The 24,072-nt window shown below is 40.0% G+C and overlaps 1 protein-coding gene across 3 annotated transcripts in view; it reads left to right on the top strand.

Annotated features, from left to right (window-relative positions):
- ncoa3 (nuclear receptor coactivator 3) overlaps nt 1–24,072 on the top strand; it is a 62,097-nt gene extending 38,025 nt beyond the window's left edge. The window contains exons 4-24 of one of the 3 annotated variants that reach the window (XM_017712398.2): nt 1,625–1,729; nt 2,614–2,774; nt 3,168–3,268; nt 4,120–4,288; nt 4,887–5,072; nt 5,431–5,517; nt 7,397–7,540; nt 11,590–11,737; nt 11,950–12,482; nt 12,913–13,910; nt 14,064–14,193; nt 14,340–14,498; nt 14,751–14,981; nt 15,158–15,272; nt 15,700–15,871; nt 18,184–18,522; nt 19,827–19,928; nt 20,176–20,407; nt 20,905–21,082; nt 21,215–21,392; nt 22,482–24,072. In XM_017712398.2, the coding sequence (XP_017567887.2) occupies nt 1,644–1,729; nt 2,614–2,774; nt 3,168–3,268; nt 4,120–4,288; nt 4,887–5,072; nt 5,431–5,517; nt 7,397–7,540; nt 11,590–11,737; nt 11,950–12,482; nt 12,913–13,910; nt 14,064–14,193; nt 14,340–14,498; nt 14,751–14,981; nt 15,158–15,272; nt 15,700–15,871; nt 18,184–18,522; nt 19,827–19,928; nt 20,176–20,407; nt 20,905–21,082; nt 21,215–21,392; nt 22,482–22,493 (4,461 nt within the window). In that variant the 5' untranslated portion in view covers nt 1,625–1,643 and the 3' untranslated portion in view covers nt 22,494–24,072. Of the gene's footprint in view, nt 1–1,624; nt 1,730–2,613; nt 2,775–3,167; nt 3,269–4,119; nt 4,295–4,886; nt 5,073–5,430; nt 5,518–7,396; nt 7,541–11,589; nt 11,738–11,949; nt 12,483–12,912; nt 13,911–14,063; nt 14,194–14,339; nt 14,499–14,750; nt 14,982–15,157; nt 15,273–15,699; nt 15,872–18,183; nt 18,523–19,826; nt 19,929–20,175; nt 20,408–20,904; nt 21,083–21,214; nt 21,393–22,481 lie in introns of all 3 variants that reach the window. The other 2 variants (XM_017712405.2, XM_017712389.2) reach the window with 2 other exon arrangements.

Below are 24,072 nucleotides of genomic sequence, written 5' to 3'. Positions count from 1 at the left end.
CTTAGGAAATCTTAACTTACTTGACTGAAGTTCACAATCAACTGTCACGTCTGCAGCCGAGCACCCGAAATTCTGCACACAGCTGCTTAAACAGTGAGCTCATTAACTCATCTTATTAAAGGGCAGGGCTTTCGTTACAGCAGTTTTCATTCTCATTTCAATGAGTGACCTGCCTCTTCCTTTATGGCTCTGTTTAAACTCAACAAATAAACAGAGATTGTGCACTACGAATGGAGTATTCAGGTTTTTGCATATGACTAAGTAGAAACAGTGAGATGTTGCTGGATCTTACAGGCATTTGTTCTGCCATTGCTGATAAAAGCCATTGATGCTTTACAGGAAAGTCTAGAGCTTTTTTTATTTTATTAAATATCGGTTCCTGGCTGTTTTCATACATTGTGTTTTAATGATATTGATTCCTTTGACACTGGCTCATTATGAGAATATACACCTTCTCTTTGGACTACAGCTTGTGGAGGGAGAGTATTGACCCACTCCATACTGCAGAGAAACACACACACACACACACACACACACACACACTGAACGAGGGCTGACCCATTTCTCCTGGGGCCCTGGTTCAGTCCATCATCAGTGTATATACACTCACTCTCTCACTCTTACTCTTCCTCACTCACTCACACTCTCTCTGCTGTGGCTGAGGCCTGGAACATTCCATGCATTCAGCTGAATGTGGAAATCCTTAAAAATAAGCTCTCAGTCTCACAGACACACACACTTTCTTTAATTCACATTCTCATGAAAGTGTGAAAAGGGGCAAAACTTTCCAAGGTGTGCAGTGGGTACTGTAAGGGTCATATGAAGTACTGTCAGAGTCAGTACCCACAGTTCATTCATTCAGGAGTGTGTTCGTATGCGTGTACAGTGCTGAGCACAGAAAAAGAGGCTAACCTTTGTTTATTTAATTTCCAGTCATTAAGTAAAAGTTATTTCTCAGGAAATTATCTATAAGATCATCCACTTGCAAAAGTGAAAAAGGAAGAGTTTTAAAAAAAAAAAATTTATGGCCTAAAATTAATCCAATAACCATGTAAGACCTGTTAAAGAGAAGAGAAATCCCCCCTCTTGCTTCAGATATGAAACAATCCAAGTGTTTCCATCCATCCTTCCACTGTGAAGAAAGGATGTGTAGCTGTCAGGAAGCCTTTATTGAGAAAAAGAAAGGAAGGAACACTTGCAAATCGAATAAAGCGGATTCTGCTGGTGTTCAGACCTTAACATCACTGAATATGTTTGGGATTATTTGGACTGTGGGAAGTGGAAAATGCAAACAACTTCTAAGACTGAAATTTGGAGGTGTGAAAAAATATCCCTGCAGATTATCTTGAAAAACTGAAAGCAAAAAATATCCCTCCAAAAATGAAATCTGTAAATAAAGGCAAAGAGTGGACACAATAAATATCAAAGTCTTTGATATGTAGTTGAGGTTTCTGTGTAATGTTAAATAAATGTGTTTTGCTTTTTTTTCTGATGCTGAAAAATGAATAATTTGTACTTAATGGCTGTATCTTATGAAATTTGGTCTGTCCTTTTTACAGTTATTCTTGATGAAATTGTCATGTTTAACTTTTGTTTAAGAATTGTATGTTTGTGTGTGTTTCAGGTGCTGATATGTGTTGAAGATGAGTGGAGTTGGAGAGAACTCTCTGGAGCCGCTGTGCTCTGACCGAAAACGCAAACTCTCCACATGTGACACACCTGGTTTAGGGTAAGTGGATGTGTGTGAGCAACAGAAATATATGGAAATTAATAGGAAACAGCAAGTTTGACCTGTGTTGCATTTGTATGACTTACAATAGACATAAACTTTCGTGGTGGATGCATCCCTAGTGTAAATCCCTGACCATGCAAGGATTATGTTTCTGTCAAAAATTATGTAAGGCAGCATGAAATCCCTTTCAGCTTGTTTCTTTGGTACAGTTCGGAATTGATTTTAAAATTCACTGAATATACACATGTAATGGACTTTTTACAACAAATGTACAGTTTGCTATAGAATATAGATTAAAACAGCATATTAATCATTTTGGGGGGGACATTGTGTTTGAAAAAAGCCAGATAATGACCATGTACCTCAGTACTAATAAATTGTAGAATCAATGCAATTTAAAACTGATAGTGTACAGTGATGCCGTTTAAACAATAGGCAGGCAATATGGTTATCTATTGTTATTGTAATAAATTGTCACAGTACATCAGAATGTTTTTCTTAGCATATTATGTATATTGTGTGTACTTAAAGAATACTGAGCAGCTGTTTGTGTCTTTGCAAAGAAAGTGTAATTAGTTTTGTTTATCCAGATTTAGGGCAGTACGGTACGTAACTCACAGCATTGAAGCTTTTCTTTTGTAGTAAATGTTTGGAACTTTGTGTGTTCCAGCTTATCAAATTGTGATGCATGTTGTATATCATGAAAATGTCTTGAAGTGTCATGATACGTTTTTGCATACTTTAAACTGATGCATCAAGAGACTTTTTGCAGCCCTACAAACAGAACATCTGTCTCACCTTCTGTTAAAGAGCGTTACACCAATCATGTTCTGTTATCTTTTGCTAACATCTACCTGTCGTGTGTGCATGTCTGTCTTTAGGTGTGATAAGCGTCGGAGAGAGCAGGAATGCAAGTACATTGAGGAACTGGCTGAGCTGATCTCGGCCAACCTCAGCGACATTGACAGCTTCAACGTCAAACCGGACAAATGCGCCATCCTTAAGGAGACAGTGCGGCAGATACGGCAGATCAAAGAGCAAGGTAGCTGCAGCTTTATGTCACTGTGCCTGTCATTAGTAATCAGGAGAATGTTTTTAAAAAAAAAAACTCCTGAAAGCCAGTGATTTTGTGCAGTGCTGCCACCTGGTGGTAGGGTGTAGCACTTGTGCAGCTTTTTATGCATATATCCTGTGTTTGTACAATGGTTGTTTTCGTATTATAATTGTTTTAGTAACTACACTAAATGTTTTGCAATGTTTTTTTGTTGCATTCACCTTTTGAGTATACTTGTAATTTTAGTAACTACTGATTAAATGTCAGTGTTAGATTTGTCTGTCACTATCTTTGTTGCCCCCCCCCCCTTTTTGGATATCTTTTTAGTGATTTATCTGTGATTATTTGTTCTGACAAGTGTTTGTTTGGTGTGTTTTGCAGGAAAAGGCTCATGTGGCGATGACGATGTCCAGAAGGCAGACGTGTCTTCTACAGGTCAGGGGGTCATTGACAAGGACCATCTGGGCCCTCTACTGTTACAGGTGAACCATATGAAAGATTATTAAGGGCATCAGTGGAGCATATGCCTTTTCTGAGAGTTGGCCAAATGCAAAATAAAAAACATAAGCTTTGTTTTGAAGACTGAAGAATTCAATCGAAAGTGGTCAGTGCAAATATTACAGCTTACCCCATAGACAAAGCTAGTTATAACAGTCTCAGGGGCTAGTTGTAACATTTGCTAAAAAAGTCTAATAAGTTGACTTACAATTAATTTAGAACAGTTCTGTTTTGTCTGTATAATGTAAGATAAATAAAAATGTATGCATAAAAATAAATATTAGTAAAAAGAGGCTGGGTCAAACACAAGAGGGAAGTTGTAAGTCTGACAGTCTGACAACATTTCTGGCATACAGGCTTTTATACGTTGTATTTTCCCTGCAGCTGTTTGTATATATGCTAATAAAGTAAATAAACCACATGGTGAAATTTAACCTAATAACATGAAGTTTGTGATCTGCCTGCAAATAAGTTGACCAGTCAAAAGCAACCAAACACCCATGTGTTGTGTACATGACAACACAACTGAACCTCTGACACAGTGTTCAAGTCAGAATACTCACAATTATATATTTTCATATGGTTCAGCCCAAGTTGCAATGCTACACCTGCGCATATTATTTATTAATTGTGTGGTATTTCTCAAATCTGATTTTGCATGTTCTCTTCTTTTGCCATTATTATTACCTTTGTTTATTGTCGACTTACACAGAGCTGTACCCAATATAAATAGTCCCCAACGTTAATTTGTTGTAAGTCAAATGAAGCTTTCCAATTCTGTGATGTCTAGTAGCCTCAGTCAAATAACATCTCCCTGTGTCTCTCTTATCCCCAGGCCCTGGATGGGTTCCTGTTTGTGGTGAATCGTGAGGGCAACATTGTTTTTGTGTCTGATAATGTGACTCAGTACCTGCAGTACAAACAGGAGGAGCTCATCAACACCAGCGTCTACAACATCCTGCATCAGGACGACAGAGAAGAACTCCAGAAAAACCTGCCCAAAGGCAATGGTGCACAGCTTCCCATTTGCATTGGGTGGGGGGGTGGGGGGGTGGGGGGTGGGAGTTAACTGTAGAATTATTTGAGAGCCCATAAATGTATTCATGCTGAATCATGAGTAAAGTTTGAGAGCAGTTGCATTTGTTTAATTTTTTTTCATTTATGAATTCTGATATGTGGTATCCACCATTATGTTATGAATGAATCCATGGGGCAGACTTAAGTAACTATCTGCATAAATTAGAATAGTTGCTAAGTTATTAATAGCTAAATAGCTCTGCTGTCTGTGCAGAGTTCATACAGCGTCAGGTTTTTTGTTTGAATGCTTCCTATTCCATGCAGCATTCCGTTTTTGCGAAAGGATCAGCCTACATTGATTTTATGCAGCTTATGCTAGATAATCACCCATGATTATACAGTTATTTGTCTTAAGGCTTGCTATTCAATACATGTTTTAAATTATTCATTAACTACTATGAAAGTGATATGGAAGTTATAAAGCTATGAGATTGAGTTGACATGTGGGCCCACATACAGGCCTTTGCAGTTTAATGAGTTAATTAGCTATTATAACCACGCTGACAGATGTATGTATGTGTATAGGACCTAATGGCATTTCGTGGGCTGGGGATGCCTCTCGCCAGAAGAGCCACACCTTTAACTGCCGCATGCTGGTGAAGTTTGGCCATGGAGGTCCTGGTGGAGAGGAGGTTGCTGGCAGGTCGCGTTACGAGACCATGCAATGTTTCGCCCTCACACAGCCTAAAGCCATGATGGAGGAAGGGGAAGGTGTGACCCTGCTTCACGCACATATGCACATGCACTCACACTTGTGCTAGACTGCACAATATTATATATTTATTTATTTTTGGTAATAAAATGTTTTCAAATGTAATCCCCAATGTGTTGTGGTAATTGTTGCTTAAAAAAAAAAATTTCCCCGCTCATTAAGTTTTATGGATAATAGAACAACATTAAATGTGGCCATCCCTATCACCTACATTAGTTAGGTTACTGCAGTGAAAAACCAATGATGCAAACTCCTAATACCACACATAGCTAATAGGCTGCAGACAGGCTTAAACGGTCACCATTTCACCTCATGGTTTTTTGTTTAACTCTATTTAAAAAGACTGTGTTGTTTCAGACCTGCAGTCGTGTATGATCTGTGTGGCTAGACGAGTGACTGCAGTGGAGCGGACAGAGAGATTCACCACCAGACATGAGCTCTCAGGTGAGCATGCTGTCCCTTGACCCCTCACAGTGGCAGCCTTTAGGCAACCTGCCAGAGAAAAGACCTGTTAAAGCACAGTCACACTTGCGTTTGCCAGCAAATTTTCGCTGAGATGAGAGATGGCCATATTCACCTGAACGAGGATGCCTTGTTTAAAAACAATCCACCTCTTATAACTTTTCAGTGTGAATGGGTGGGGCTAAACTGCTGTAGGCTGAATAGGTGGATATATTTAAACATGTAAAAATGTAAACAAAAAGCGTTTTTGCAGCTTAGTTTCATATACAGGGGTGAAATAAGTATTGAGCATGTAACCAATTTTCTAAGTAAATATATTTCTAAAGGTGCTATTGACATAAAATTCTCACCAGATATCAGTAGCAACCCACCCAATCCACACATGCAAAGAAATCAAACCATAGATGTCCATAAATTATGTGTAATAATGAGAAATGACACAGGGGAAAAAGTATTGAACACGCTTACTGAAATTTATTTAATACTTTGTACAAAAGCCTATGTTGATGACAGCTTCCAGACACCTCCTGTATGGAGAAACTAGCTGCATGCTTTGCTCAGGTGTGATTTTGGCTCATTCTTCCACACAAACACTCTTCAAATCCTCAAGGTTCTGTGGGTTCTTTCTATGAACTCTGAGCTTTAATTCCTTCCATAGATTTTGAATTGGATTCAGGTCAGGTGGTTGGCTGGGCCATTCTAGCAGCTTTATTTTCTTTCTCTGAAACCAATTGAGAGTTTCCTTGGCTGTGTGTTTGGGATCATTATCTTGCTGAAACGGCCACGCTTGTTTCATCTTCTTTTTTGGGGTGATGTGCAGTGCCTTTTGACCTCCAAACATGGTGCGTATTATGTCATCCAGAGAGTTCAATTTTGGTCTCATCTGACCAGACTGTGTTTTCTCAGTATTTATCAGGCTTGTCTAAATGTTGTTGAGCAAACTTTAAACGCGCTTCAACATGCTTTTTCTTCAGCAAGGGAGTCTTGCGTGGTGATGTTTTGCAACAATAAGGTTGCAGAGGTCTTGAGAGAGCTCAGTGGCTTTACCCATCAAGATGTTTCTTGTGTGGCACTTTGGTAATAAGACACCTTTTTATAGGCCATCAGTTTAACCAGCTGATACTAATTTGCACTAAGTGGCAAATTAGTTTGCACCTTTTTGCACCTCTCTTTCTTCATGTGTTCAATACTTTTTATTTCCCTGTGTCATTTCTCATTATTACACATAGCTTAATTTATGGACATCTGTGGTTTGATTTCTTTGCATGTGTGGATTGGGTGGGTTGTTACCGACATTTGGTGAGAATTTCATGTCAATAGCACCTTTAGAAATATATTTACTTAGAAAATTGGAGACGTGTTCAATGCTTATTTCACCCACTATATACAATATATGAACTAGGGAGTGAACAGTATGTTTTGATGTTTGATGTTTTGTTATTTTGCATCAAAATTTATTTCAAGATTTTATAGAAGAGAGGATAATTCTGTTTATTTCATGATGTGGGCCAATGCCTAAGCACGACATTTAAACTTTATCCAATGTCTAAGTACATGTTCTTCACCTCACTTCTGCTAGCTGTGCCATAATGATGTTATATAATTATGTTCCCTTTGTCGTTCCTCTTTATGATTAGTGAGTTAGCTTGCTTGATACCTGGAGATGGAGATTTTTTTTATTTGTAAACAGGCTTCCAGATCAGATCCTGTCATGCCCATTTATCAAGGTGACATGAACTGCCAATGTCCAGAGTGACTGTAGCTAAAGATGATGTGATTATTGCCTTTAATGAATAAAATATTAGTTGTGTTACAGCTTTATTTGTAAATCTGTGTGTGTGTGTGTGTGTATATAATACAGGCAAGCTGATTGAAATAGAACAGCAGAATACATTACATACCACCATGCGCCCTGGCTGGGAGGATCTGGTGCGCAGGTGTATGCAGATGTTTCTCAATCGCAGTGAAGGCCAGCCCTGGTCCTACAAACGGCATTACCAGGAAGGTATGTGCTTTAGTGCATGTGTTGCTGTGTGCACTGGAAGGTGCTGGGTGTAGTGTCAGCATTTTTGCTGGTTATTTGTAATAGTTGCATGGAAAGAAACAGAATAAGAGTCAAAGTGAGTGTGCATATTCTGATATACATTCGTTACATACATTAGGGTTGGGATCTTCTCTTTTTGAATACCTTCAAACTGTCTCCGAATATTCCTACCATATATAGTATATGGTAGGAGAGTATAGTAAGTGATGAAGTTATGACTTTTTTACTGTCTCGTCCTCAGACTGGGATACAAATATGAGTTTTATGTGGAAGAACTTGTGGAAGAATTAACCTTTGCAGTGGCAAATTTTGTTCACATGGTAAAAAAGACTATAAATTCTTGTAATGACAGAAATTAATCAGTGACTACGGTCAGTAAGTAAATGTGGCAAACAATTTAATTTATAAAGCCAGGGCAGGTCAGTGCTTCATTTCTGGATTCTGTTGTATTCCATGCTTAAAAACATTTAATAGAATTTCATTGAATTTAACTGTTAACTGCTGCTTGCAACAATTCTGTACTAATTAAACATCAATTTCTAATCTAACTCATTTTCTTTATGACATACAAAACTCAATGTCTTTGATTCCCTTGAGCTCATCTGAGTAAACAGACAAGATAAATATTTTAATGGCAGACAGCACTGATGCAGTTCTCAATCTTTAGCTGAGACCACAGCAGATTTGGTGGAAAAGTCACTAAAAATACAATACTTCCAATCACACAAATGCAATTCACCAATTCCCATTTTTTTCCCTTTTTTGAAACATATATGTATATGTACATGGTCACACACACACACACATAACAACAAAACTACCCAAAAAAAAAACCTTGATCAGAATGAAGGATAAAATAATTAAATTAATTACAAATTACTGTGTATTTTGTACACAACCAACACACATATTGCTAGTTATTTATACAATATAAAAGGTAACACAAAAACAAGCATACATTCAATCGGGTAGTGTCTCCATATTAGTGAAATAGGAAATAAAGGGTTGCCATTTATGGAAAAATTTGACTGTACATCCTCTCAACGTATATTTAACTTTCTCAAGTTTTTAAAAAACATGACATCCTTGAGCCACCGGGAGATAGAAGGATATTTAACAGACTTCCAATGCAACAATAAGGTGCGTCTTGCTAGTAAGGTTGTGAAAGCTATAATATCCTTTTTTGTAGAATTAAGTGCTGAGGGGTCAGGAATCCCAAATATAGCGATCAAAGGGCAAGGTTGGAGATTCACCCCAAGAACACTGTACATAGTTGTAAAATAACCCTCCCAGAAGCCTTTCAGATCAGGACAAAGAAAAAACATGTGGCTAAGGTGACAAGGAGAGCCATGGCAATGATCACATTTGTCTTCCATTTCCGGATACAGTTCAGATTGTCTACCCTTAGAGAAATGCACCCTGTATAAGACCTTAAATTGGATAAATCCGAGACGAGCACAAGAGGTGGTAGATCCTGTTCCCAGGATTCCGCATGAATTTGTATTCCCAATTCCCTATCCCATATGCACTTAAGTTTAGGAGTTGAGTGGTTGCTAAAAGCCAAGATAATGTCATACAGCTTTGAAATAATTCCTCTGTGATGGGGAACAAATGAAAGCATAGTTTCCCACCACTCTTGTAGAGGTAAAGAGGGGAAGTTAGGAAAACACTTAACCACAAAATTGGGAATTTGAAAATAGTGAAACAAATGAGTAGCAGGGAGGCCGTATCGAGATGACAAATTGGCGAAACTATCAAAGACATCATCTACATATAAATATTTGAATTGTGTAATACTCTTGTCATACCACACTGAAAATGTCGAGTCCACAAGTGATGGAGGAAATAAATGGTTGTTATGTAAAGGACCCAAGGAAGATGCAGCTACAAATTGAAAGTGCCGTCTAAACTGATACCAGATCTTGAGCGTATTAAGAACCACTTGATCTGTATACAGAGAGGGTACTATAGGTAAACTGTAGGTACTACTCTGTAGTAAAGTTTTACGAGCCCTAGGTGAATTCCCACCCCAAATAAAAGAACAAATTATCTTATGCAGTCAGTCAAAATTGTTTTGGCAGAAAAAGAGGTATTGACTGGAATAAAAATCGAAATTTTGTCAAAATATTCATTTTAACAACATTGATCTTGCCAATTAATGAAAAGGGGAGATTACCCTATCTTTGAATATCAGAAGTCTTGATCTTTGAGATAAGGGGAGTGAAATTAGCAGATGCAAGGCTATATAAAGAATGAGTCATGTTGATACCTAGGTATTTAAAGCCTGATGGGCTAAACTGAAAAGTTAAATCTGACTGTTGAAGATGACAACCTGCAATATTAACAGGAAAACACTCACTTCCCCCAAATATAACTTATAACCTGAAAAGGTGCTGAAGTTCTCCAAAATACTTAAAACAACAGGGGTAGAAAGTGTGGGATCTGTACAACAATAATTTATATTCAATTCCATTACGGGTGATTCCTTTGAATAAGGAGGCTGATCTTATCGTAATAGAGAGAGGCTCGATAGCAATGGCAAAAAGCAAAGGTGACAAAGGGGCAACCTTGGCGACTTCCATGTCCAAGGGCAAAATAATCAGAATAATGATCATTAGTGTGGACACTGGCCTTCGGGGATGAATGAAGGAGGCAAATCAAAGAAATCAATTCATCACCAAATCCGAATTTCCTCAAAACTGCAAACAAGTACTCCCACTCTACCCTATCGAATGCCTTTTCAGCATCTAAAGAATTTACAAGTTCAGGAAGTTCAGCCGAATGTTTTGAGTAAATTATATTGAAAAGTGTACGGGTATTAAAAAACAGTTGACGTCCCTTTATAAACCCATTTTGCTCCTCTGATATAATATAAGGAAGCACATTTTCTAAACAGGATGCAATCATCTTAGCCAACAGGCTTGAAAAAATTCAGTCAGAAACCCAACAGGGCCTGGGGCTTTGTTAGACTGCATAGCTTTAATTGTAGTTGAAACTTCTTCAAGGGAGAGTGGGGAGTCTAGTTGCCTGGCAGTGTCAGTATCAAAGACAGTATTCGAAAGGTTCAGAAGAAATTTGTTCATTTTAGTGTCATCTGCAGGAAATTCAGATTTATATAATGAAGAGTAAAACGATTTGAAAGTAGCATTAATTTCCAAGAGATCTGTATTAATAATATCATGAATGTTTTTAATACTAGGTATCAAACGGGAAGTAGTTACTAAATATTCCACAGTCAACTATCAGTGGTATTATAACAAAGTGGAAGTGATTGGGAACAACAGCAACTTGGCCACGAAGTGGTAGGCCACATCAGTGGATGCTGAGGTGCATAGTGCACAGAGGCTGCCACCTTTCTGCCGAATCAATCACTACAGATTTCCAGACTTCATGTGGCCTTCAGATTAGCTTAAGAACAGTGCAGAGAGCTTTATTAGGTTTCCCAAAGCATCGAATGCTATGGTGTAAAGTGATGCCACGGGAACTCTAGAGCAGTGGAGATGTCTTCTCTGGAGTGACGAATCACGCTTCTCCACCTGGCAGTCCGATGAACGAGTCTGGGTTTGGTAGTTACCAGGAGAATGGTCCTTATCTGATTGCATTGTCCTCACCTCAACCCGATAGAACACCTTTGGGATGAATTAGAGTGGAGACTGCGAGCCAGGCCTTCTCGTCCAACGTCAGTGTATGACCTCACAAATGCGCTTCTGGAAGAATGGTCAAACCTTCCCATAAACTCCTAAACCTTATGGAAAGCCTTCCCAGAAGAGTTGAAATTCTTATAGCTGCAAAGGGTGGGCCAACATCATATTAAACCCTATGGATTAAGAATGGGATGTCACTCAAGTTCATATGCGTGTGAAGACAGATGAGCGAATAATTTTGGCAGTTTAGTGTATATTTATATTCTTTCCCTGACTTAACTCCCCACTTTAAAGTACAAAGTAGGATATGTACTATCTAAAAGTCATAAGTGCTGCTTTCTTTCTGCTCCCTATTTCTCTATCTAGCATACCTACATGGTCGAGCAGAGACGCCACTGTATCACTTCTCTCTGTCCGACGGAACACCAGTAACAGCACAGACTCGCAGTGAACTCTGCCGAAACCCAAACACTAACGAGCCCCTCACTTTCCTTTCAACTCACCTATTGCAGAGGTTTGTTATCTTGGCTCATATTGTCCCTTTAACAGAAATATCAGAGTGCTTTATTCCTGTTTGTTGTTATAGACGTATTGTATTTATTTCTCATTTTGTTATGTGTCTCCCATTCTTATTTCCTTATTAAAGACGTAGTATACTTTTATTCTCATATTACCTGCCTCTCTACCCTCACTCTTTTTTCCTTCTCTCTTATTTTATGTTTTTAGAGAGCAGAACAGCTACAGGCCAAACCAGGGAGGTGTAATGCGGGCCCAGGGCATAGGAGGTGCTAACCATAATTCCCAAATGAACATGGCTCCTGGTGGGCAGATGGGCATGGGCAGTGCCAGAGGCTATGGCATGAATGACCCAGGGCATATAGGACCCAGAGGAGGCCCCATGTATGGACCTGGCAACAGAATGAATCAGATGAATTCAATGCACCAGATGAATCAAATGAACCAGATGAACTCTGTGAACCAGATGGGTGCAATTAATCAAATGAACCAGATGAATCAAATGAACCAAATGGGTTCTATGAATCAAATGAATCAGATGAATCAAATGAACCAGATGAATCAGATGGGACACCCAGGAATGAATCAGCACCAGCAACACTTCCACGGTGGGGGGTATGGCCTAGGCATGACAAGTCCATCCCATAGCAGCCCAGGTATTAATCCCTCTCAGCAGAACATTATGGGTTCTCCACGGATACGAGGAAGCCCCAAGATGGGAGCCAGCCCCTTCTCTCCAGGAGGTATTTGCTTTATATATGTGTACATGTAATCTTCTTTATTTAAACTAAATTTATGCAGATTATATGGATTGTAAGGATCAATATGAATCCAAATGTGATGGAAATACATAGATTCTTTTTTTCAAACTAAAACTAAAATGTATACATTTTTAGAAAGGCAGATTGATAAGCCACGCATGAATGTTGTTGTCTTGGTTTAGCCTTTCCATTAGTGCTAATTAGGTAGTAATTAGTTCTTGATTAGTCTAGCAGTCAAGAGTTCTCCATTGACATCTGTTTGGTAAACAATTTCACTTCAAAATGCATTTCTGTTGCGCTATACCTGACTGTTACTAGCTTCTTTTCAACATTAGCCACATATTAGCCACATGGTTGGTCAAGCCATTCCTTTATGTTGTATACGTTACTATATTTGTTGTCTGATTGGCAGGTATGCATTCTCCGATGGGACCTGTCAGCATGGGTGCCAGTACGGGCTCCGCAGGTCCACCAGGTGGCAGCACTTTTTCAAGCAGCTCACTCAATGCCTTGCAGGCCATTAGTGAAGGAGTGGGCTCCTCCCTCCAGTCTGCTCTCACGTCCCCTCCACACAAATCTGACAGTTCCCCCAACATCAACTCCAATCAGTCCAGTCAGCCGAGCCAGTCCGGGGCAAGCAAAGGCACTTGTACTGGCGATTCAAAAAGCCCCGGTGTTGCTCACAGCTTGGGAGCTGACCAGCAACAAGCTACTCCATCTGAGACCGGAATGGATAAGCCAGATAGCCAGTCCAGTAAAGATGGTGGACCCGGGGCCGACAGCAGTCGGAGGGCTGTAGACGGAAAGGGCCATAAGAAGCTGCTCCAGCTGCTAACGTCCCCACCAGAAGAGCTCACACTGGCAGCAGGAAGTGGCGGACCTCCTGGCCATCCCTCCACACCCCTGGGTATGGATTCAAAAGAACCAGGCAGCTGCATGACCAGCCCTACTTCCACGGGTGTATCTTCATCGTCTTCAGCTTCGTCATCAGGGCAACAGGGTTCTGGATGTGTGTCCTCTACTGGCTGCATGGGAGGACACCTCTCATCCCACTCACTGCAGGAGAAGCACAAGATTCTTCACAAGCTACTACAGAATGGCAATACCCCGGACGATGTAGCCCGCATCACAGCCGAGGCCACAGGGAAGGTCACCCTGGGTTCCGAACATCCGGGCACGGAGAGCACTGGCCCAGAGATAAAACAGGAACAGCATAGTCCGAAAAAGACACACGCTCTGCTCCACTACCTCCTGAACAAGGACGACTCCAAGGAGCCCAACATTGGTGAGGGCAAGCCAGGATTGGATGAGCTGGAGAGTCGAGGAGTTGGCACAGGGCCTGGGTCAGGAGTCACAACCTCTAATTCAAGGTGTCAGGATGCCAAAGTCAAGATAGAGCCATCTGATGAGGTACATGAAAATTTAAGCATGGAATCCGATTCCAATGAATCAAGCAAAATTTTAATATTACTTCTTCTTTAATTGTACTTTAATTCTTTTTTGCATAACTAGTAATAGTGGAGGTTATGTGAAAAATACCAGACACCGCTCTTTTCTGTTCAGCTGGAGAGCCTGGAGAGCATTTTAGGAAGTCAGACGAAACCCGGTTCTGGAATGTTTGCTGATTCTAGACCTGGAAGTGGGTCTGATGGAGAAAGCAAGAAAGGGAATGGACCCAACAACACTGCACATGGTAAGGCATGATTCTCATTGGACATTGATAGTGTCTACCGAACATAACCAAAAGTATGAGGCTTATAATTTTGTAAGTTTTGACTGTTGGGAATGTGTAATATATATAGGGTGCATTGTGACAACAATACCAAATTTTCTGTGTAGATCGAGAGGGTGGAGGAATGGGGCCTGGAACCCGTGTACCCTTTCAGAGGGCAGCATCTATGGACAGTAAACCGCTCAGTGGGGCAGGAGTAACGGGCAGGCGAAGTGCCCCTTCCTCTCTCATCAAACAGGAGAGCTTGGACAGCCATATCGGCATGGGTGAGGACCACAGTCAGTTAGTCTATTTAAAGCTATACTTTCCTAGATCAGCCAAGACTTGTTAGACATTTATGACCTTCTACTTGCATAATGCAAACACAGTATCTCAAATGTATATTCAAAGATGATGAAAACTGTGTATGTGTAACACAAATCTTTAAAATAAGTCATTAATTATGCATTTCACTTCCTGAAAGTGTTCTTTCAGCTCTGTTTCAACCTGTGTTATCCATATTTTCGTCTTGTCCACAGGAGGTCCCAACAGACAAATGGGCATGAACCACATGCCGGCCATGATGAGGTCAGGTGACTGGAGGATGCAGGGCCCCAGTGCCAGCCCAGGGGGCTCCAGTGGTCACCCAGGTATGGGCTGCCCAGGTGTTGATCCAAATCCCAAGGGAATGATGGGAGGCCCATTGATTAACAGATCCAACAGTGTACCTGCTCCCAGATCCATGCTACAGCAGCAGCTAATGGACATGGGTATGTTGCAACATGCTTGCATGTTTGTGTATGCAAACATTGTAGAGGCCTGATTACTGATCATAACTTTGAGAACATTGGAAGAATTTCATATTATTTAATATCTTACTGAGGCATATTTAAAACTGTGTAAGCTTTGACTTGATCTTGTATATTTAATGGCTCACTCTGTGCAGGTCCAAATGATTTGGGAATGGGTGTCAATGCCTTCAGAGGGCAGCCGCACCCCCCTCGGTCTCCCTCATGGTCTGACTGTGGGATGGGTCTGGAGGGAGGCCACAATGGCAACAGGTATGAATAAACAGCAATTTTAATAAAATCTGGGGTATCTATACAGACATATGCAGACAAGTTTGAGCACCCCTGGTCAACTTACTTGCTTTGTTGATTTTTCTAAGTGGAAATATGTTAACACATCCCCAGAGAGAACATGCAATTTGTTTATTTCCAAAACAATAACATATTGGGAAAAACATACTAATAACTTTTGCACAGGCTACATTTTATTATTTTTTATAATATGTATGTCAAATTCACCAAATGAACAGTAATTGTGCATTAAAATGTGCTCTGAATTTAATAGGGTAAAAGTGCACAAAAAAAGTCTTCCTCTACGTTTTTGCAGGGTCTACTTAGGCTGATGGCTGTATCTATCTGTCTCTGTGCCTAAAGTAATACTTTATATAGTAATGCTTACCCTCTGGTTTCTTGCATGCAGCATGCCATTTGCCAACCCGCTGGATGATCTCCTGGTTCCTCCAGCAACTAGTGAAGGGCAGAGTGATGAGCGGGCTCTGTTAGACCAACTGAACTCTCTACTCAACAACACAGACGTCATCGCTCTGGAGGAAATCGACCGGGCACTCGGGATACCAGACCTCGTCAGCCAGGTTGGAGGAGAACAGTGATGTTTACCTGCGTTGTGCTTGGATCTTATGATTCATGCGCTGGAGATATTTAGTGTGTGATAGTGGTGGTGCAATGAAAAAATTATTTAGAACAGGCGTTTCCAGCTGTGGTCCTGGAGGGCCTTAGTCCCTTTGTCAAATGCTGGAAAAATTGTTGTACTAGAGTAGAACAATTTGCAATTTTTCTCACCAGTATTGTGACACTGATGTAAACTGTAAATACTTTTTTATAAATTAAGTTGCAGGCTTAAGTTCAGGTCTAAAAGAGCAGCACATTGAATACTGAATATAGTGCAGCAGGCTTCAAGTTGGGTGTGGTTGTGTGGTCATATACAGTCATGGCCAAAAGTTTTGAGAATGACACAAATATTATATTTTCACATGATCTGCTGCCCTCTGGTTTTTATGTGTGTTTGTCAGATGTTTTTATCACATACAGAAATATAATTGCAATCATATTATGAGTAACAAAAGCTTTTATTGACAGAATGAGTTAATGCAGCAAGTCAATATTTGCAGTGTTGACCCTTCTTATTCAGGACCTCTGCAATTCTCCCTGGCATGACCTCAATCAACTTCTGGACCAAATCCTGACTGTTAGCAGTCCATTCTTGCACAATCAATGCTTGCATTTTGTCAGAATTTGTAGGTTTTTGTTTGTCCACCCGTCTCTTGATGATTGACCACAAGTTCTCAATGGGACTAAGATCTGGGGAGTTTCCAGGCCATGGACCCAAAATCTCTATGTTTTGTTCCCTGAGCCATTTAGTTATCACCTTTTGCTTTATGGCAAGGTGCTCCATCATGCTGGAAAAGGCATTGTTGATCACCAAACTGCTCTTGGACGGTTGGGAGAAGTTGCTCTCGGAGGACATTCTGGTACCATTCTTTATTCATGGCTGTGTTTTTAGGCAAGACTGCGAGAGAGCCGATTCCCTTGGCTGAGAAGCAACCCCACACATGAATGGTTTCAGGATGCTTTACAGTTGGCATTAGACAAGACTGGTGGTAGCGCTCACCTCGTCTTCTCCGAACAAGCTGTTTTCCAGATGTCCCAAACAATCGGAAAGGGGATTCATCAGAGAAAATGACTTTACCCCAGTCCTCAGCAGTCCACTCCCTGTACCTTTTGCAGAATATCAGTCTGTCCCTGATGTTTTTTCTGGAGAGAAGTGGCTTCTTTCCTGCCCTCCTTGAGACCAGGCCTTGCTCCAAGAGTCTCTGCCTCACAGTGCGTGCAGATGCACTCACACCTGCCTGCTGCCATTCCTGAGCAAGCTCTGCACTGCTGGTAGCCCGATCCCGTAGCTGAAACACTTTTAAGAGACGGTCCTGGCGCTTGCTGGTCTTTCTTGGGCGCCCTGGAGCCTTTTTGGCAACAATGGAACCTCTCTCCTTGAAGTTCTTGATGATGCGATAGATTGTTGACTGAGGTGCAATCTTTCTAGCTGCGATACTCTTCCCTGTTAGGCCATTTTTGTGCAGTACAATGATGACTGCACATGTTTCTTTAGAGATAACCATGGTTAACAGAAGAGAAACAATGATGCCAGGCACCAGCCTCCTTTTAAAGTGTCCAGTGGTGTCATTCTTACTTAATCATGACAGATTGATCTCCAGCCCTGTCCTCATCAACACCCACACCTGTGTTAATGGAGCAATCACTGAAACGATGTTAGCTGGTCCTTTTAAGGCAGGGCTGCAATGAAGTTGAAATGTGTTTTGGGGGATAAAGTTCATTTTCTAGGCAAATATTGACTTTGCAATTAATTGCTGTTAAGCTGATCACTCTTGATAACATTCTGGAGTATATGCAAATTGCCATTATAAAAACCGAAGCAGTAGACTTTGTAAAAAATAATATTTGTATAATTCTCAAAACATGACTGTACATAGCACAGGGGTGTTTGGTTGCTTATTTGCTCTAACACATTTACATGGCCTATACATTCTCACAGTGTTACTAGGTTTAAATTTCCTCACCTAAAACTGAACAACTTTACTGATCATGGAAACATTGTCATGGTGATGGCATTACCATTCAAAATGTATGATGTTGATTGTCTATTTAAGGTGGAAAAGGTCAGGAATATGCTCTATTCTCTTAATTGTGTTGTATATTTTGTAGAATTCAACACCCCTGTCTTAATTACTTCTATAATCATACTGTTCATTCTAGCCTCGTTAATCTTTTGGTCTTGTCCACAGCAGACCCTAACAGGAAAATAAAGCCATATAATCCTAGAATATTATTCATTTTAAATACATCACGCTCTTTATTTTCTGTTTTGCAGGGCCACAGTGCAGACCAACCACCCACTCCCACAGACAATTTCCCTGGCCCTGACTCAGCCATGTATGGGGCGGGTTACCCAGATCCCCCTTCCATGGGCATGCAGGGAGGCTATGGGCCTGGACCCAGCCCTGGCCCTGGTCCTGGTGCTGGTCCTGGTCCTGGTCCTGGTCCTGGCCCCGGCCCCATGCAGGGCCAACCTGGGTCTGGTTTTAACCCCATGATGGCTCAAATGGGCGGAATGGGAGGCATGCACCCCCGTGCTATGATGCGTCCACGAATGATGAACGCAACTAAGCCTCTCAGATTGCAGCTTCAGCAGAGACTACAGGGACAACAGGTGAGAGCTCATGCAACTTTGTTCCGGGGTGATTCTTAATATTGGGTCAGTGTTTTATCTTTTATTCCTGCATGTAATGATATAAGCAGTAGTGTAAAGTAACTATTGCTGATCTTGAGTAAATTTTTTTACCTGCAGCATTTTTTTTTTTTTTTTTGTGCAAGTAAATCATATTTTGATATTTTAATTGAATTTTACTTTTGAGCTTACCTTTTTAGTTTATATATAATAAAGTATTAAAATGTTTTTATAATTTCAAAAAAAAAACTTTTTTTAATTGTCACTAAAGGGGGAAAAACTCTTCACAGCCAGATGAAGCGATTGGAAATTAATTTAACTTAACTGTCATTTTAGAATAACAAGCGCAACTGCAGTTCATTATATACAAAGCTGTTGCTTAAGAGGAGTAGGTCGAGGCTGAGTGAAACTGGATCTAACAAATATTGATGAATATTGAAATTCATAAAGTTCTGTATTTGTATTTGATTTATTTTCTTATTTACTATTTTTACTTGTATTCTAGTGATTTTTCGCTACAATAGCAGTGTTCTTATGTATGAACTCTTCATTTTCATGGAATTTCCAAGGCTCACGACTACAGTTCCCAAAAGCTTGTAAATGTAATGATACATGGTAGAAATTATGTTAAGAACAATAACTGTGTTACAAAACATATATGCTGTCTTGGTATCCACATACTGCTCTGCCACTAGGCTTGTCAGATCATAAAATATTAGCTGATGATTAATATAATAATCAACTAAATGATTGCAACTATTAAAGTGTATAAAGCAGCTAAATCGGCTGATGAGCTGTCTTCTGTTCTAGTTACCTTTACTTTGTTGCGTATATAATAACAAGTACAATAATATACAATAACAAGTTTCTACAGTTACACTCAAATATGTGTAGAGCCAGCCAAAGCTTTTTTCTCTCAGACTGTGAAAATGTGAAACAAAAACACTTGTTCTGCAAGCGTAAATGCTTATCTAGCTTCCACTCTCTGAACATGTTATAGCAAACAGTTAAAAGTTAAAACTGAACTGATGAAGACCCATCCCTTTCTTTTTCTGCTTGTTGTAATGAAATTTGATTAGTAATTTCAGTCAGATTAAATAACTACGATTGTCTCAGATAATTGCAATTAGGTGATTATGTAATCATTGTGACAAGCCTAAATCCCATGTATTTTGTATTTTGAGTGAAAATGGATGGGAAAGCACTCACAATGAAAAAATGTGGGTAAAAGGAAGAATGGGTAGTCTGTGATGTGTGAAGTTATGCTAAATTGTGTTATTTTGCAGTTTATGAACCAGACCCGACAGGGAATGGGGATCAAGATGGAGAATGCACCTGGAGCAAACCCTGGAGTGAGGCCTGGCATGCAGCCCGGGATGGGGGGACAGGTACTTTATGACTCACTGCTTAAATCAATGAAGAAAGCCCAGTACAAACACTCTAATCTGGGTGTCTGGCTACGATTGAAGTGAAAAGCCATTTACATTTAGCAGCAGATAACTCTTACATGCTGAAACTAATAGTGGAAGTTATTCTTAGTTGTTTTATAGCCATTTATACATGCTATTGGGCTTTAAGTTTTATGCCTTATGCCCCACCTCCCCCACCCACCCCACCCCCTCTCCCTTTTCTCAGCCTGGTTTTCTGAATGCTCAGATGATGGCTCAGCGGAGTCGAGAGATGATGACTCTGCAGATGAGGAGGCACAGGATGATGATGATGATGCAGCAGCAGCAACAGCAGGCTGCATCTGGAGGCTTCAGCCCCCCTCCTAATGTTACCGCCCCCACAGGCATGGACAACCCAATGGGAGGAGCCTCCATGAACCAGCCAGGGCAGCAGCCATTTAACTATGGTGGGAACTATGGTGGGTTAAGATATGTTTAAATCGATTAGTCAGATTTTCTGCAGAACAGAAAAAAAGTTTTAATAAGCTTCAGGCTTTAAGATGAGTGTTTGGCCTGTTTTCAGCTATGCAGTGCACTTTTGACTATTTCTACTGATAATAGTGTGTTTCTCACTTCAAGAAATAGCATAAGTTAGTCTTTTAAAAAATTGCTCTATAACATGACACAAAGCAAATGTGTTATTATGTGTAGCCCTAGTGCAAAAGTAAAGAAGCAGACCTACAAAAGACCAAACATGTCCTGGCTCATCAATAGTATTTGGGGAGTGGGAAAATTTTATTTTTTGTGTACATTTTTGTGTTCATCTTCTCTGTAATGAGATTTAGAGCAAGAAGAAAAAAGGAAGTCGGCCAAAACATAGTACATGACAGCTGGACCAATTTAATGCAAATTAATTGAAAGGTTTATACATACAAAAAATACTTGCAATCAAACCTAATTAACTTCGTAACTGCAGGGATAGGCCAACAAGGGGACCCCTCCTTCGTGGGCACTGGCAGTAGCCCTCCTAATATGATGCCTGGCCGCATGGGAGGCCCTCAGAATCCCATGATGCAGCAGCACCCTCAGAGTGGCCCCATGTACCAATCAGCAGAGATGAAGGGCTGGGGGCAAGGAGGCATGCCCATTAACAGGTGAGTGGCTTATGGTAGACTGTAGCTATATGATCCATGAGGTACAGCTCTTATACTCAGTCATCTGCCTGTTCTGTGATTTTGTATTATTTTTTATTTTATTTATTTTATTTATTTATTTATTTTATCCAGTTCATACCCTCAGCAGCAGCAGTTCCCACAGCAGGGGGCGCCATCGCAATATGGAGGGGTGATGATGAACGGGGCCATGCAGGGAGGAGTGAATGGGCCAGGACAGATGCCTCCAATGCAAGGGCAAATGGGCATGAATGCTATGGGCATGGGTCGCATGCCACTGGGTCCTGAACAGGTACACAGTGTCACTTAAGAACATGCAGTAGTAGCTCTTTGTGTATAACTGCTTCCTTGCTTACCACGAAAACATTCAACTTAGATCGGAGTTAGTTAACTTTATTGTCCACCATAGTGGACTTTTTTTTTAATGTAAAATTGATATTACAACTCTAGAATAATTCTAATCTGTTAGAAAATGTATGCAATACAAAAAAATACAATTAATTATATGCTGTACAAACAGAACTAGGCACATTACCTACTTTGATAGCCACTTTTTCAGTATGTGCAATATTGTGTCAGGCAGAAAAAATACCTTTTGCTACTTTTCCTTTCTGCTATCCTCCGCTACCAGAACAAAGTGTGATCTGACTGACAGGCAATGGTTTCATAGTTCTTGCTATAGGTTTAAAAAAAATCTAGAAATGTACAGCCTATAACTTTTCATGTTAAAATAATGCTTAAAACTTAGCAAGAAGGCTTCTTTTATTGAAGCCATATTTTTACTGTTATTTTATGCTATTAATAACGGTAATAGGCTATTTCTTTCTTTGTTTTTTTAATGAACTTTGATGTAACCGTATCATCAAAATCTAAGCCCTGGTTCATGTTTTGTGAGGGGACACCATTCCTTGCTTGGAGGGCTGCAGCATCTGTTTAACAATCTCAGTGCCTATAGGATAAAAAATGGGTTAATAAAATTAAATATAATTTTAAAAAATTCAACGCATAGTAAAATAAAGCATTAAAAGTAATCAAAGACAGGTATGTTTATTTAGGTGCAACTTAAAGGTGTGGATGACACGTTGTCTGGTATTTAAATTGTCTAACTGGTTTGGCTGTAGCAATAGATTCTATCACAGAAGCTTGATGATACCGGCAGTCAGCTCTAGCCTATTCAGGAACATTTTTCCTTCTTATATAAAATTTGGAGTTTTGTTAAGTCAGTAATCATAAGCACAATAGCCTACGTCAAAACACACAACATAAACACGTTAAATGGATGGGAGAGTCAGCAGTGCATATTAGTAGTTATATTACATAAATCTGAAATGTTGTTTCTGCTACTGACGTCATGTTGGTTTTTGTGCTGTGTCTTTTTTAGAAGTACTTGTAGCAGGAAGCCACCTCAGTGAGAGTAAAGGAGAAGAAACTCCTAATCACTCATCAAAGCAGCAGCCGACAGTGTGTCTGCCGAGCTGCTGCTGTGAATGGACACACGACCCTTGCAATGATCAAGCTGGGACTAAGAGAGAGAGACTGAAATGGACTCCCTCCCAGCTCAGTGTGTGTGTGTGTGTGTGTGTGTGTGTGTGTGTGTGTGTGTGTGCGCGCATGTGTGCGTGCACGATAGAGGGTGAGAGCAAAGGGGACGTCCATTTGCAGCTAAGTCCCCTCTCTCATAGGACTGTGTGGCTGTAAACGCAGTACTTGACGTAACCACCAGAAGGCGCTTCTTTCTTGCTGTGGAACTAAACAGGGGTGGGTTATGGTACAGCAGCTGACTAGGTGGGGATGCACTTTAATGCTAATAAGGCTAATAAGAAAAAGGATGTTTGCAATATTTCTTGCTCATTCTAGCCTTATCGAAAGACTCCATATGTTTAGCATTGACTTTCTAAAATCCATTGTTTTTTTTTTCCCCAACTGGTTTTATCAGAATTCTTGTTTTCAGGACAGGCCTACTTCGGTTTTACACTATATGCAGATCTGAGCAATAAACCTCTTCACTATGCCATACATGCTAAATGGTGCGTCAGTCAAAAAAGCAAAAGGTACTGCAGTATTAAATGGGCTTTCTTTTTTTTTTGTTTTATATGTGAATAAGACTGGACTTGTACATGCTGTGCACTCCAGATGTATCATACGTGCTCTTATTATATACTGTACATTTTTTTTCATGCACAGATGTTGGTCCACATTTGGTCCCTTCTATTATTTTAGGTCAATATTCACTTTGGGTTTAATGCTATTTTACTTTTTGTCAAAGGGAGAGCATTTTATGAATGCGGTGGAGAATCTGGGAAGAGGAAAGGCGATTTTCCTGATCTTTCTCTGCGAGCTACCTGTTACTATTGTTAATGTTTTCACGTTTCAACTGCATTTTACTGCTGGGTTCTTCATAAATCTACCTTTAAGAAACTTGCACAATCCAAAGATATATTTCATTGTTTTGTTGAGTTCTTGGCTTTGACGGTAGTTGTTTGTTGTGCAAATGCACAGAGTGCTGGTACATATCATATAAACCGATTATGATTTTGTACTACATGCTGTATACAGAACCAAGTGTAACTATTTTAATTTCAAGGCCAGTTGATACAGCAGTATTTGTGCATTTGGAGGCTGTCTTTTTTTTTTTTTTTTTTTTTTTAATAACAATCCAAATGAACTACCACCTGCAACATATCAGTTATTTTCTTTTCCTGGAACGTTCTTAACCTATTCAGTCAGGAAGACAACTTTTGTTTTGTGTTTATTTTTGATAGCCTAGATTATGTCGGATCACGATGAAATATATTTAGAAATGAGAGATGCAGAAATGGTCTTTCTGTTTTGTTTGAGTCATGGGAAGGGGTCTAACTTATGTAGAGGAGGGGGCAGATAAACTGACGTTTTACAGGATGTAAATTACTATACATTTTATTGTTTTCCTTGATGTTGATATTGTTGTAAATAAAATTTATATTTAAACATGA

This window comes from Pygocentrus nattereri, chromosome 21 (assembly GCF_015220715.1).
Source record: "Pygocentrus nattereri isolate fPygNat1 chromosome 21, fPygNat1.pri, whole genome shotgun sequence".
Classification (NCBI taxonomy): domain Eukaryota; kingdom Metazoa; phylum Chordata; class Actinopteri; order Characiformes; family Serrasalmidae; genus Pygocentrus; species Pygocentrus nattereri.
Note: the sequence above shows the minus strand (reverse complement) of the source record. Positions and strands in the feature narration are given on the sequence as shown.